The sequence below is a fragment of the Asterias rubens genome, chromosome 1 (genome assembly GCF_902459465.1).
Source record: "Asterias rubens chromosome 1, eAstRub1.3, whole genome shotgun sequence".
NCBI lineage: Eukaryota > Metazoa > Echinodermata > Asteroidea > Forcipulatida > Asteriidae > Asterias > Asterias rubens.
The window spans coordinates 20,305,280-20,318,533 of NC_047062.1; the positions used below are offsets into that span (position 1 = coordinate 20,305,280).

Here is a 13,254-nt window from a genome sequence, read left to right on the forward strand (position 1 = left end):
AAAGCATGAAATTTCTACCCAGATAAAAAGAGGATTACCAGCCAAATTTCCATTTGTTGCATAGTGCTTATTACTGGTATTCAGCTTTTGTTTGCTTATCCTGAAAATCACATGGAAATTTGGTTGGTAAACTTGTTTTAATCAAGGAAGAAATTTCATGCTAAGCAAATTTTTGTGCTTAGCAGCTCTATGAAATTGGGCCCAGTTAAGCTTGGCAAGCATACAAAGTGTGGGCCAGAGAACAAAAGTGGTCCACACAAGGCATGGTTTAGAAGCACTATGTGGACACATCCACACAGTGGGTAGACCTGAACATGTACACCCTGCCTTGTTGTAGAAGTTGTGTTGGTAAACCAAGATTGAAAAAGGCTTGGCTTGGAAGCAGTTCTTTTTGCATAGAGCTGGGTATGCAACAAAGCAGAGAAATTGTTACGTCCAAAGTGTGTTGTTTATATTGCTTGAGGTTCCCATTTAAACTTGCAAATTATTTCATTTTATGTCTTAAGAAAAGGGAATTTTCTGCAGAAGTCTTTTTGTTTTGTAACGTCCAAAGTGTGTTGTTTATATTGCTTGAGGTTCCCATCTAAACTTGCAAACGATTTCATTTTATGTCTTAAGAAAAGGGAATTTTCAACAGAAGTCTTTTTGTTTTTTTAAATCTATTTTCCATTTAGAAACTAAAATCTTTTTAAAGGATTGTGAATATTGTGCCGACCAAAAAGAAAAACCATGTCTTTATAGCAGAAGAAACTTGGTAAAGTTTCAATTGTAAAAGTGTACATTTTATGTAAATGAATGCAAACGTTTTGTTATGAAGATCATATTTAGTTTACTGATGAATTTTTAAAATCGATGCTCTCAAAATTCTTCACTTGTGCCTGGACCAGATTTGTTGCAACATAGGTGTCATGTCATTTTTGTGCTGTGGCAGAATTGTAATTTTGGTGGCTCAGGCTGAGTCGTCACAATGTGGGTTTGAATCCTGAGCTGTGACCTTAAGTAACACTGAACTATAATTTCTCTGCAGTATCCTGACATTATGGTCTCTGCAGAGTTCGGTGAAGATATAAAAGTACTCCGCAGTTTGTAAAATTACCGTCCAGATCATGCTTATGTGCCTTCCAAGAAATCAGATTTAATTTCTTTGTTTATCGTCATTGACAAACTTATCTAAGTTTTTTAAATTATGTTAAATTATAACTGATTAATGGCACCACTTTTTGGGTTGCCAGAATGTTAAGAAAAGTTTTAATTGTCTGTATTCAAATCCGTCCAATGACATTTGCACTTCCTTCAACTTTAAACTATTTAAATACCTAAAAGTACTAAAATTGTGATATTTATATGGTTAATTAAAATGTACAAATAATGAGAAACTTGTAAATAATATGTCCTCATGCATTCTTTATTATTTAATTGACTTTTTGACAAATTATCTCAATTAAATTATTGGTAAATTGACACACCCCTTTATGGTAGACCCTATCCAAACAAACAATAACTTGCCACCCATGCTTCAACTGCCAACATACATAACTTTTATGGCTTTATTTTAGTTTATTGATTTCATTCACCCCCCCCCCCCCCCCCTTTAAAAACAATGAAGTCCACGGCAAAACAATTATCATGACAAGTGCTCAAAATTAATAGCTGCAGATTGGCTCCGCCCATTAATTTTAATTTTGCCCAACACTCGTCGCATCAACAGAGAAGCGTCCATTTCACTGGTGACCAATTACACTTCATGAACTGATACATATCCAAGGCTTTCGCTGCATTTTCCGGGTACCAGTAAATTCACATTATTTGGCTTTTCCACGGCAGGTCAGGTTTGTGATTTTCGGCAGGGGAATACATCAAGCCATGACCTGAATTTGGATTATGTTTTATATGTATCTGTGGACAATGCAGTTGTGTCCATGCTGTGTTTTTTTGAGGACGGAACGATAATCTGTGCTCCTCCTCGCAGCCTGTGGAGTGCAAAGTGTCGCGAACAACTGGGCCATTGTTTGGAAATGATCAACTGATTGCTGGCCATTTATACACACACAGTGAATGTGTGCATGTTGTGTCTGTAAACACATTGGATTGACCCGCTGTTCTCCACCACCAGTCATGTCAGGAATTGAGCTAAAACCCATTTCGGAATCGCAATCGGGGCGATCCAACTTTCTGTTGCCGCTTGGCAAAACAGTTATTGGTCGGGGATCTGTGCTAGGGGTAAGAATCCATCAAAATACGTAGAGTGGCGATACGTTCGAAGTTGCAAGTACTTAAGCTATGAAAGTGGGCACATTTATGTACATATCCCATATGGTCTAGTGGTTAGGATCCGGCGCTCTCACCGCCGTGGCCCGGGTTCGATTCCCGGTGTGGGAAGGTGTTATTTTTTTTCTTCTTATATTTTCTTCCTTTGTATTTATAGTATAGTGTCATTAATTTAGAGGTCCATAATACTTAAAAGCATTGTATACATCAAAGTTATGTTCTTCTTTTCCTGAATAATGATAATCTTTGAAAAATATCATGAATAATGATAATGTCGATTGATGCAACCATTGGGGAAGAAAATCCATGATGCATTGCAACAGAGCAGAGCGGTGTTAACCAGTAACTTTGTTAAAAAAGCAAAGAAGTAGTTTTGTTAGGTTGTAGGCCTATATTATTTATTGTTTATTATTTATAAAATTAATATATTTTGCAATATCATGCAATTGCAAGGAGTCTTTGTGTGCATATCTAAATGATCACACTCAACCCATTTCTATGTATGTGTGCACATAGCAGTAATCAACAACAATAATCACTGTGCAAATTATTTTGCCAAACCAATTTATGAGTCCTTTTTCATTTTTATTGGTCAGGTTTCTGATAAGCGAGTGTCAAGAAATCATGGGGTGGTTGAGGTCAGCGATGGAAAACTCAAGATTATGTCAGTAAGTATGGTTCTTATTTATTGGCAAATGAATTTTAAACAATGTTTTTTGTATTTTTATTCAAACTAGACATGGACACAAAATTAGCACACGGAAATTGTTGGGAAATCATTGTTAAAGTGTCTTCGGAAAGAATAGTCTTTTCGGTCTAAGATGTTAATACCACGTCTATAATTAAACTACACAAAACACGGAGGACACAGAGTCCTCTGTTGCCCTGTTCCTGGCCTTGGTTCCCCTTCAAAAGTTTTTCATAGACTTTAGGATTTTCTAATGGAAGAGATCTTTGCAAAATGAAAATGTCCTTACCTACTTAAAAGATGAAATTCCAGGCATGTATTTTAATAAACACAAAGAAACAAAATTAGATCATTGGAATAGCAGTTGCACTCCACTCTGCACTAATGCAGTGCTTTTGCTGAAAAATAAACAGTTATCAGACAGACTTACCTCCACCTTTGTGATGGTCACCGCATCATCGACGCACCATACTGCATTAGTAGTATAGTCAGTACCTGCGAGTAGTGAATTGTCTGAGACAGTTGATTCTCAGATATCTGGGTACTTAGATTCTATTTTTAGTGCGGAGTGCCATTGCTGTCAACTTCCCAAGATCAGTTCTGGGCCAGAAGTGCCGAATCAGTTTTGAGAACAGTTGTAGTTTTTCTCATTTCTTAATCGACAGACGCATACCAACCCAACCTTCTACCAGGCCAACGGGACGGCTAAGCTTGTCGCCCTCCCTAAGGACGTCTGGCAGTATCTTGACCATGGAGATCGGATATCATTGACTCCTGAGCAACACATCTATGAGGTGGTGATTGATGATAGACCAATGAATAAAGAATCTCAAAGCCTTGGGTAAGATGTACAAGCTATAACTAAAGAATATCTTGGTTTATGGTGTAGAGTTTACAGGCCTGATACTTCACGGAGGAAACAAAGGCAATTGCCTCCATGCCCCCTGGTCATTGTCTTGTGCACTGCACTGCCCTTGAAATGCTCCAGTAAAAATTTATAATTTCCTCATAGGGTACCCTTTACCAATTAAAAAATGCCTTGGTGCCCTTGCCCTTTCAAAAACGAAGCATACTGGCCCGAGTTTAGATTTACCCTTTTAGGAAACCACACTTGGTGATTAAATTTGATTGTAAGTTTTGATTCATGTATTTGTGTTTTTTTCTTTAATATGAAAGAACCTCCCTAACTGAGTCACCCCTGAAGCAGCTGTCAAGTAAACAACACAAGCAGGGCGAAGACAAAGAAGGACATGAGAACAATAGGATGGAAGAGAACAATAAAGGTAAAAACAAATATCTTTATCATTTCCCTTGTTTGCTTTTTCACTGGATGTACTGTAAGATCTTCCTTCAACATTTGTATTGGACTTGAATCTGAAGCCATGAAAAAGCTGTGTTGTCAGTGGGTGGATTTCACAAAGAGTTCAAACTTGTTCTCGTCTCGAGTTAGGACCAGTTACTCTTCCTAACTTAGGCCCGGCCTGGTGAAACCGACCCCATGTCGCTTTAGGAAGCAGTGTGAACTAGTCAGTCGGACCACTTGTACGGAATGTTTACCAACATTTGTTGAGTTGACCAATGTTAAAAGAGAAGGCTGTTGTCACTTGACATCTTTTTCAGTCAATTTCACTTTGTAATGTTTCTTTTCAACCATCAAGGCTCCGAGGAGAACATTAAGCCAAACAACAATGACAGTAGAACAAAGCACAGCAAGTCAGATGGAGAAGACAATAGAGAAGACAATGAAAAGGACCACAAAACAAAGAGAGGAGTTGAGCAGGATGAACCAGATGCTGGAGTTTCAAAAACAAAGGTACAGTTAAAGGTGCCACCATGGTGCTCTCTTGACCTTTGACCTTGAAAGTTAAAGGTGCCATCTTGATGATTCCTTGGCCTGATTGTATTTTATAGAACTGATGCTTTGAATATAACAAAAAGCTTATTGTCAAATACTAGTGTCATTGTTTTGGTAGGGAATAACAAGTTTGAATTCATGCCCAAGTGGTTTGGAGTCAAAGTGTAGCTTATGAAAAATACAGACTAATTATGAAATATTTAGATTTTATTTCAAAGGTCTTTGAGTAAAACTCTGAAAGGGTCAACATGTGAGATCCTGACCACTTTTGCATTTATATCGCCTGTCTTTTTGGTAAGCAATCTGAAAAACCCACCTTTTTTTGGGGGGGGGGTTCTTCTGTTAGTTTAACATTTTGTTTGAATAGGATTAAAGTTTACTTGTAAATAAATTATCTGGTCTATGTTGGTCACATTTTGTCATGACAGAACGATAAAGCAGACACAGTGACACTGCCTGGTCAGAAGGAGATTGCACTTCCCTTGCAACGAGAAAGGAAACTACCGGAATGGATGGCCAGTCTTGAGACTGGTCAAACGGCTGAAGATGGTAAACCAGTCACCACTGGATCCACCGCTAGAGGAAGGGGGCGTGGAAGAGGTGGGGATTAAAACTCGTTACATTCGGAGATCAACTCCTAGTTCCAAAAAGGGTGCATCCCTTACAAATGTGAAATATATGCCATTGGTCTATTTTCTACGGACTTGAGTTCTGTAATTTACATAATGTAGGTTCGAATGCTGGCCTGGGCAGATGCAATACTTGTGTCCTTGAGCAAGGCACATATTTGCTTCGTTCCACCCAGGAGTACAAATGGGGTGCTTGTAAGAGCTGGGGATGAATCTGCAATTAACTAGCATCCTAGTCGTTTACTGCATCCTAGTCGTTTACTTAATGGCAGCTTGATGAGTCACATTTGCTCGGAGTTTACTTGTTTATGTTTCACTGCTGTAACTTTATTGTAATTTGTTTTGCAAATCAAAGCTGTACATTTTGCACACTGTGTATCTGATAGGTAGAGCTAAGGGAGCAGGCACTCCATCCAAACCAAGGGCAGCCACAACCAAAGCCAAGAAGTCTTCTCCTATCAGTGATGATGAAGGTAGTGAAGACGATTACAAACCAGCTGTTAAGAGAACACCAAGCAGGGGTCGTGGGCGCCCAAGGGCAGGAAAGGGCACACCGAGGGGTAAGGGCAGAGAGGCAGCGCAACCCAGGAGAGTCATCCCTCCGGAGCAAAGTGACGAGGATGAGGGAGATGGAGATGGTGACGTCGACGACGGAGACTTTGTCAAAGATGTCGGGGATGAGAACAAAGAAGAGGTCCCCAGGAGATGGGGGCATGGGAAAACGAGGGACCAGGCATCGGTGAAGCGGAGGGCAAAGCTGGCGATGGATTACTCTGAGGATTTTATGGAGAGTGCTGGGGAGAGTGAGGAAGAGGAGATGCCAGTGCCGGAGGGGGATGAAGGGAGTGACTGGGAACCTGATTCGCATAGCCCAAGAATGGTAAGGGTGTTTAAAACTTATCAAGTTAACCTAAAAAATGGTGAAACCGAATGGCCTTTTCAGTTTACAGTGACTTCACTCAATTACAGAGGCTAGACATATACATAAACATTGCATTAGAGACTGCTCAAGAAATATTGTCTGTTCTGAATCAATATTTGTATATATTGTCTACCCTTAGTCAAGATCAAGATCGCCCTCTAAAGGGAAAAGAACACCAGGGAGAACCTCTGGGAGGACCCCAAGAAGGAAGAGGACCGGAGGGCGGAGGCACAGTAGACGTAGTTCAGACGATGACGATAGTGACATGAGTGAACAGGAAGTGTATATCCCAAGGTATGACATGTCAACTAGTATACATGTAGACCTTTACCACGGTGCGGCCCTCTTCAATTTCTCTCATTGATATTAATGTTACCAAACCCAGGCTGGAAGAACAAAATAGTCTGGTTCCTAATTGCAAGATGATTGCATGCATTATTGATATTCAATACGAGGAACATGACCAAGATGGAGGCAGCATGATAAAGGTCTATTGACGGAACAAAACTCGTAGAGTCATTTGTTTAATCTGGAATTGTGGATTTTGAATAAATATTGGTAGAGCCAATTGTTCAATCTGGATTTATGAATTTTTAATCCTGGCTATTGAAAGTTTTTTTTTCTGTGGGTTTTTTTTTTCGGTGGGGGAAGTAAAGGGTGGGGGAGGGGGGTATGTGAGAGATTACTGAAGGTTCATGGCTCAAGATCGACCTTAACTGGCGAGATGAGGTGCTCTAAAGCTGGATAGGGAATAGTGGAGGGTGGCGATGGAGTCCCAAGTTGGTGCCGGATAGGCTACACCCTACCATTGCATCACTTCGCTTAGCATTGCATGGCATCGCATTAACTACGCATCAATCTTCACTACTAAACAAAGTGTGATGTCACAATACAAGAAATCACCATGGCAAATGACAACTCGTCTTTAGATGAATCTTATAGTGCTTTATGAAATGGAGCCCAAAATACCTTACCTCCCTTTATTTGTTTGCATAATTATTTCAGACCCACAAAAAGATCCGGTCGAGCCATTTCAAGCAGCCAGGATCTGATGCCATCACTAGATGACACTCCAAGGAAGCGAATAAAGAAAGCGAATAATGGCAAGAAGAAACGAGAAGTTTGTCAATACGGCAAGAAGTGCTATCGGTGAGTTCTGCTCTCCAACAAACAGCTTCAAAAATTAAATTAAGCTTCATGTGTTAAACTTTCTCTGATTATAATTGTGCCTGTTATTCCATTGTAACTTTGTACAAATGTTGTCCATGTTGGTATATATTTTGTTTCTTTCAGTCCATTGAAATATTGAGTCCAAAAGTAGATGCTTATGATCACACCATAGGCTGATTTCTTGTCATTAAACAGGCATGTTAAACAGGCATATCATAAAATGTGTCCAACGAAAAGGGTCCAAGTTCGAAGATTGATATGAAATGTCAATATTTGTTAAAGAATACAAATATTGTTGTTCTTGTTAATCTTTTGAGATTAATCTGAAGATGTATTTATTTCCCAATGCGTAGTTTGTGTTATTGTTGTTTTGTTGTTCTTTATGTATTTTGCACTTTGGTCAACTGGGAGTTGGAATTGTTGGTGTCAAAAAGAAATGAAGGTAATGTCAAAGTTTGTTTCACCTCAGGAAAAATCCTCTGCACTCGGAGGAGTACAGTCATCCTGGGGATTCTGATTACATGGATGAAGAAGGGGAGGGGGAGGAGGAGGAGGAGGAGGGGGAGGATGGTAGTGAGGGAGAAGAGGAGGATAAGGAAGAATGCCCCTATGGTTCAGACTGTTACAGGTGAGTAAAGGGCATCAAGTTATAATAAGAACTAGAGGGCGCACTGGTGATGCTTCTTGCTCAAACGCGATGGGACTGCAAGGAGACATGCGCGCGCCATTCTGTACGCGCGTTGAATATGAAACACACGTTGGAGTTTGTCTTTATTGAACTCTACGTGATGCTGTTTTGTCAACTTACAAAATGGCCGCACAAACACACGCTGTGCGATGCCTGTTTTGTCAACTTAGAAAATGGCCTCCTGCGCGCATGCCGGGTCGGGTATATAGGCCAGTGCGCCCTCTAGTTCTTATATATAACTCTATGGTAAAGGGAGTGTTATCCTAGACTGGTCCCCTGTCTTTATTCGTAAGGATAAAGACAGGCACTTGTCTCACAGGCCCAGTAATTTCATTGGATACAATGATATTATTGTATAAACATGCTGTGATGTAGGCTTTTGAAATCTGTTTTATGATCGGTCCGAGGTGATGTACGGCAGCTTGTACTTCCAACCGTCTGGATGCAGAGTTTGTGTGTGCATAAATTGACTGCAAATCTCCCTGTGAAATGAATGTCAGGTCAAAGACATTTGTACGAATCCGTACATCTCTATCATTCTGCGGCTGCCTTTCAGTTTTTTGTTATTAATATAAATCATAAAATGCTTAGTTTGTGTTGTTGTTGTATTGGTGTTCTTTACTTATTCTGTGCTTTGTTGGTAAACTTTGGAAGAGTGCAATATTAACACCTTATTTGTTATTGTTGTTAATGATGAACCTGCTTTTGCTTGATCTTCATTTGGTTTGCTGTTTTTGCCCTCTATCTTTAGGAATAAACAGAAACCGTCACACTGACTTGATGCTTCCGTGGGAAGACATGGTTGTGAAGAAATCATGTTAACATTTTCTCCTGAAACTTTGTTTATCCCCAAAATCTTTGCATTTTTATAAGAGTAGTGCCTACAGTTTGTGTGTACAATTTATGCACTTGTATTTTACCATATCCATTTTTATTTTCTTCATCCGCAGGAAAAACAAGAGACATTTAAAAGAGTTTAAACACACCAAGGCGCCTGGACGACCAAAGAGGCAAGCTGCAAAGAGAAAAGGTACGATTAGAGAACCTTGTTGTGTGGAAAAACCAGGAAGCAAATAACTTAATCATTTCAGAGTGATAGATGTTGTAATTTTAGGAAATGAAATCTTGCGCAGGATCGAAAAGATACCTGACCAAAGTTATAGTTATATAGGGTGGATTTACTAGGTCACTGGTTGTTGTGGGTCGGGTTGATAGAAAAAGGTTTACCTCAGTCCTATCTACCTTACTACAGGATTTGCCAGAGAATTCATAAACGGCTTTAAAGGCACTGGACACTATTGGTAATTGTCAAAGACCAGTCTTCTTACTTGGTGTATCTCAACATACGCATAAAATAACATTTAAGCTCAATAGGTCGTCAAGTTGCGAGAAAATGATGAAAGTAAAAACACCCTTGTCACACGAAGTTGTGTGCTTTCAGATGCTTGATTTCGAGACCTCAAATTCTAAATCTGAGGTCTTGAAATCAAATTTGTGGAAAACTACTTCTTTCTCGAAAACTCTGTTACTTCAGAGGGAGCCGTTTCTCACAGCGTTTTATACCATCAACCTCTCCCCATTACTCATTACCAAGTAAGGTTTTATGCTAATAATTATTTTGAGTAATTACCAATAGTGTCCACTGCCTTTAAACACTAACTATGGGAAAACTTGTACATTAAAAATAAAGTTTTAAAAACCTCTCTCTTACGAAAATTACATCTTTCTCTTTATCAATCTCAGCCACTGTTGTTGATGGTGCCAGTGACGACGACGGGGCGGAAAACACCTATGATTACAAGGATAGTTTCCTTGACGATGGCACCCAGGAGACATTAGGGGATTCCCCCAGTGTTGAATCAGACTGGAACCCTGTAGAGGCTGAGGCGGATGATTGAGGAGACCAACAATCCAGAGGAAAATAGAAACAAAAATGATGTCTACATGAACAAAGTGATGTAGAATTGGGATGATAGGAAGAAGGTAGCCACCTAAATCCAAACCTTGGAAGACTATCGGTGAGACGATCTGACTAAACCTAGGTCAAGAAAAACTCATGAAATGACATAATTTCCCCCCCGAAAATAGGACAATGGAAATGTGTGGTGGAAGACCAAGGACATCAACGTGGGATATATGGCAGCCTCTAATGGAATGTGTTATTGCATTAAAGTATTGACAATTTTGAAGGGGATCCTCTCTGAATCAAGATGAGGCAAATGGAGTAGATATTTGTCTTCATAAATGTTTCCTGAACAAGGAGGAAAGAAGACTCTGATGGAGTGGAAAGAGTTTACTCTCCAAGTAGTTAATTATCACCGAAGACTTTGAAAAAAAGGGCCATCCCTCACCCTCAAAGTGTTCCATTTCAACAGGTGTAGCATTTAGATGCAGAACATTTTAAGGTTGAAAATGTGAAGTAAGGTTTAAAACATTGCATGGTGGCTGGTGAGGTTCAGGGAGAAACCAGTGCATAGAACTTTCTCTTCGAAAAAGGAAACTGTGGTTTAACAACTTGTCGTTTCGATCAGTGTGCTCTGATCGTCTTCAAGAGAAAATGTTGCTGTTACACCTTGTGGGGAGGGTGGTGTGGGGGGATAATCATCCATATATGCGGCCTTTTGTGGGAGGGGAAATGGGAAGGGGGGTGGATGTGTACACTGATATTAGTTTCCGTGTTATGTGACTTATGTAATGTTACATTCTAGCTGCTTGCCCCCAAAATTGTTGAAATATTAAAAGCAAAATTTGATAATTTTGTTATAAGGTTTTCCCAGTCATTTTCGGCAAATAAGCAGCAAATTTAAACATTGGGTTATTCTGGTTTTTTTTTGCAAAATTGAAAGCTCCTCAAAACAGTCATTGAATTTCACTTAGTGTATAAAGCAAATGTTCTTTTTCGATTTGTGTCATGAGATTTTATAAAGATAGCCATTCAATTTAACAACTCACTCGGACAGCATTCAAACTCGCAACAGCTTTCTGCACCGCTCATTTGGTCATTCAAATTTGTTTTCGGGCAGACATTGGTGGGATTTGTGCTGCTGATTTGCCACTTTGTTGTACTATCATGAATGTTGCCTGTCTTGTAGATTTCAAAAGGGATAAAAATGGGTCACATTCTTGTATGAGATGTTACTTTCCTGAATTCCTTTCTTTGATAATGATGGCTATTGGGTACAACTACAATTTTTCAAATCCGTGAAGAAAGCACCAAGTGGCAGCAAACCAGTGCTCAGATACCTGGCTCGTTAAAAGATGATTAAGAAAACACAAGGGATAATTAAAAAAACTTACAAACACCAATGACGTATAGGATCTTGAAGTTGCACAAAGGTATACTTTATTTTCTCAAGAAAGATATAAAGAAGCCTATGCTTTGTATTTGTTTTTGTGTTATTTTTGTTAATGCTGATTGCTCATAATTGCTAAAACGTAAGTAACAATTTGGTAGAAATATCTAGTTGCGTATACTCTGCTGAATTGAAAGCTGATTACTCATGGCTAAAAAGAACGCCCTTAAAATTTAATTGAATATAATTCTCTATAATCTTGCATTTCTAATTGAAATTGGGTGACATATTTAACTGTAGAGGCAAAATTGCTTTAATATGAATGCATACAAATGAAATGGCTGCTTTCTTGCCAAAATGACTAAGGAAACCGAGAATGTATACTCTAGATTTCTGATGTTCTGCTGTAAAAAGCATAAGTCAAGAAATGCAAAATACAGAAATGAATCTTGTGCTTAATATGTATGCAAACAAAATTGTATCTATTTTAGGACACGTGTATTTAGAAGTTGTGAACAATCATTATTTTTAATCCATACTTTTTATCATAGGGATCAGGCAGCCTTCTGTAGTAAAATGGTCGATGATTGCAAGTCCATTCATGACAAAATTCACTTGTCTGTTTTTTTAAAAACTCATTTTGAGATGGTTGCCTTGCATACTTTCAAATATGCATTGTTCACATATTAAAAAAATGTGTGCCCAAACCAATTGTTCAAAGTAAAAACCTACATTCATGTAGTTTACCAATTTTTTAAATATTTTTTTATTATTTATTTTTCATTCTTCGAAAAGAACATGTTACAGTGTATTAAAAATGTTTTATAGATATTTTTTTCTTCTAAATAATGAAGCAGATTTATCACTCAGGCCTCCCAAAATGAACTTCAATGTCCCAAATTAGCCCTTGATGGTCGGCTTTAGATTTGATCAATTTCGATTATTTTTACCAGAATTTGACAACAGACTCTTTTATGGATGATCGATAACAATTATTGCATGTATCTTTCACCCAAGAGTACCCTCCACTTTGTACTTAGTGAAATTTGACATGTTGTCTGAGATCCGGGTGCTGAGCTTTTAATTTTAGCATAAAGGCCGAGTCAACGATCACCACGCAAACAGAACGCATACTATTGGTTGAATTGCTCCACGCAGAATACGTACACCCTCATCCAACCTATGGAATGCGTTCTCTTTGTTTGCGTCGTTATCAGTATCGTTCTTGTTATCACTGCAGTGGGACCGGGCCTTAATTGCGGAATGATATTTGTGATCAAGATGTTTCTCATTTGTACATGAGCTGCGAGTCCAACATTTCTCTTCAGTCATGTTTATCTATCTACCTTAGAAAAAAATGCTAGTTTTTTATAACATGTATAATGCTTAACACAGATAATTGTTCTTGAGTCGTTGAATGTTTTTAGCTACTAATATTAGAGATAGCTTTTTTTAGCCGTGTGTAATGCTTCTTTAATAAGCTCTCTCTACAGCTCAGTGCGAGTATCTATAAAGAACTGTTTAAGAGATGGAAAATACAACTTTATCATGATTTTTAAATCATTGTAAGCCAATCTGCAGCTACAAGGGGAGATTATGGTCTGTTCCCGGATTTGTTTACATTGACAGTTAATATTTACGATTGTAAATTCATAATCCTGGGCCCAATTTCATAAAGCCTGTAAGCACAAAAATTTGCTTTGCGTGAAATTGCTTGCTTAATAAAAACAGGATTGTCAAC

The 13,254-nt window shown here is 38.7% G+C and overlaps 1 protein-coding gene and 1 non-coding gene across 2 annotated transcripts; both read left to right on the forward strand.

Annotated features, from left to right (window-relative positions):
• Positions 1-1,797: 1,797 nt before the first annotated feature.
• LOC117293251 (aprataxin and PNK-like factor) lies at positions 1,798-13,239 on the forward strand. Its single transcript, XM_033775481.1, has 12 exons — positions 1,798-2,220; positions 2,865-2,936; positions 3,622-3,797; positions 4,133-4,239; positions 4,615-4,769; positions 5,240-5,411; positions 5,827-6,320; positions 6,502-6,656; positions 7,368-7,511; positions 8,002-8,160; positions 9,171-9,250; positions 9,964-13,239. Exons 1-12 carry the CDS (start codon positions 2,056-2,058, stop codon positions 10,116-10,118), a joined length of 2,034 nt encoding a protein of 677 aa, XP_033631372.1. The 5' UTR covers positions 1,798-2,055; the 3' UTR covers positions 10,119-13,239.
• Trnae-cuc lies at positions 2,308-2,379 on the forward strand. Its single transcript has one exon. It is a non-coding gene; the product is annotated as a tRNA-Glu (tRNA).
• Positions 13,240-13,254: the final 15 nt, after the last annotated feature.

Bases quoted from the DNA above. Each gene is read 5' to 3' on its own strand.
- LOC117293251 (XM_033775481.1), top strand. From the start codon at position 2,056: ATGTGTGCATGTTGTGTCTGTAAACACATTGGATTGACCCGCTGTTCT. The intron at 3,798-4,132 runs GTAAGATGTACA...TTAATATGAAAG, and splicing joins AAAGAATCTCAAAGCCTTGG to AACCTCCCTAACTGAGTCAC. The intron at 5,412-5,826 runs GTGGGGATTAAA...TGTATCTGATAG, and splicing joins AGGAAGGGGGCGTGGAAGAG to GTAGAGCTAAGGGAGCAGGC.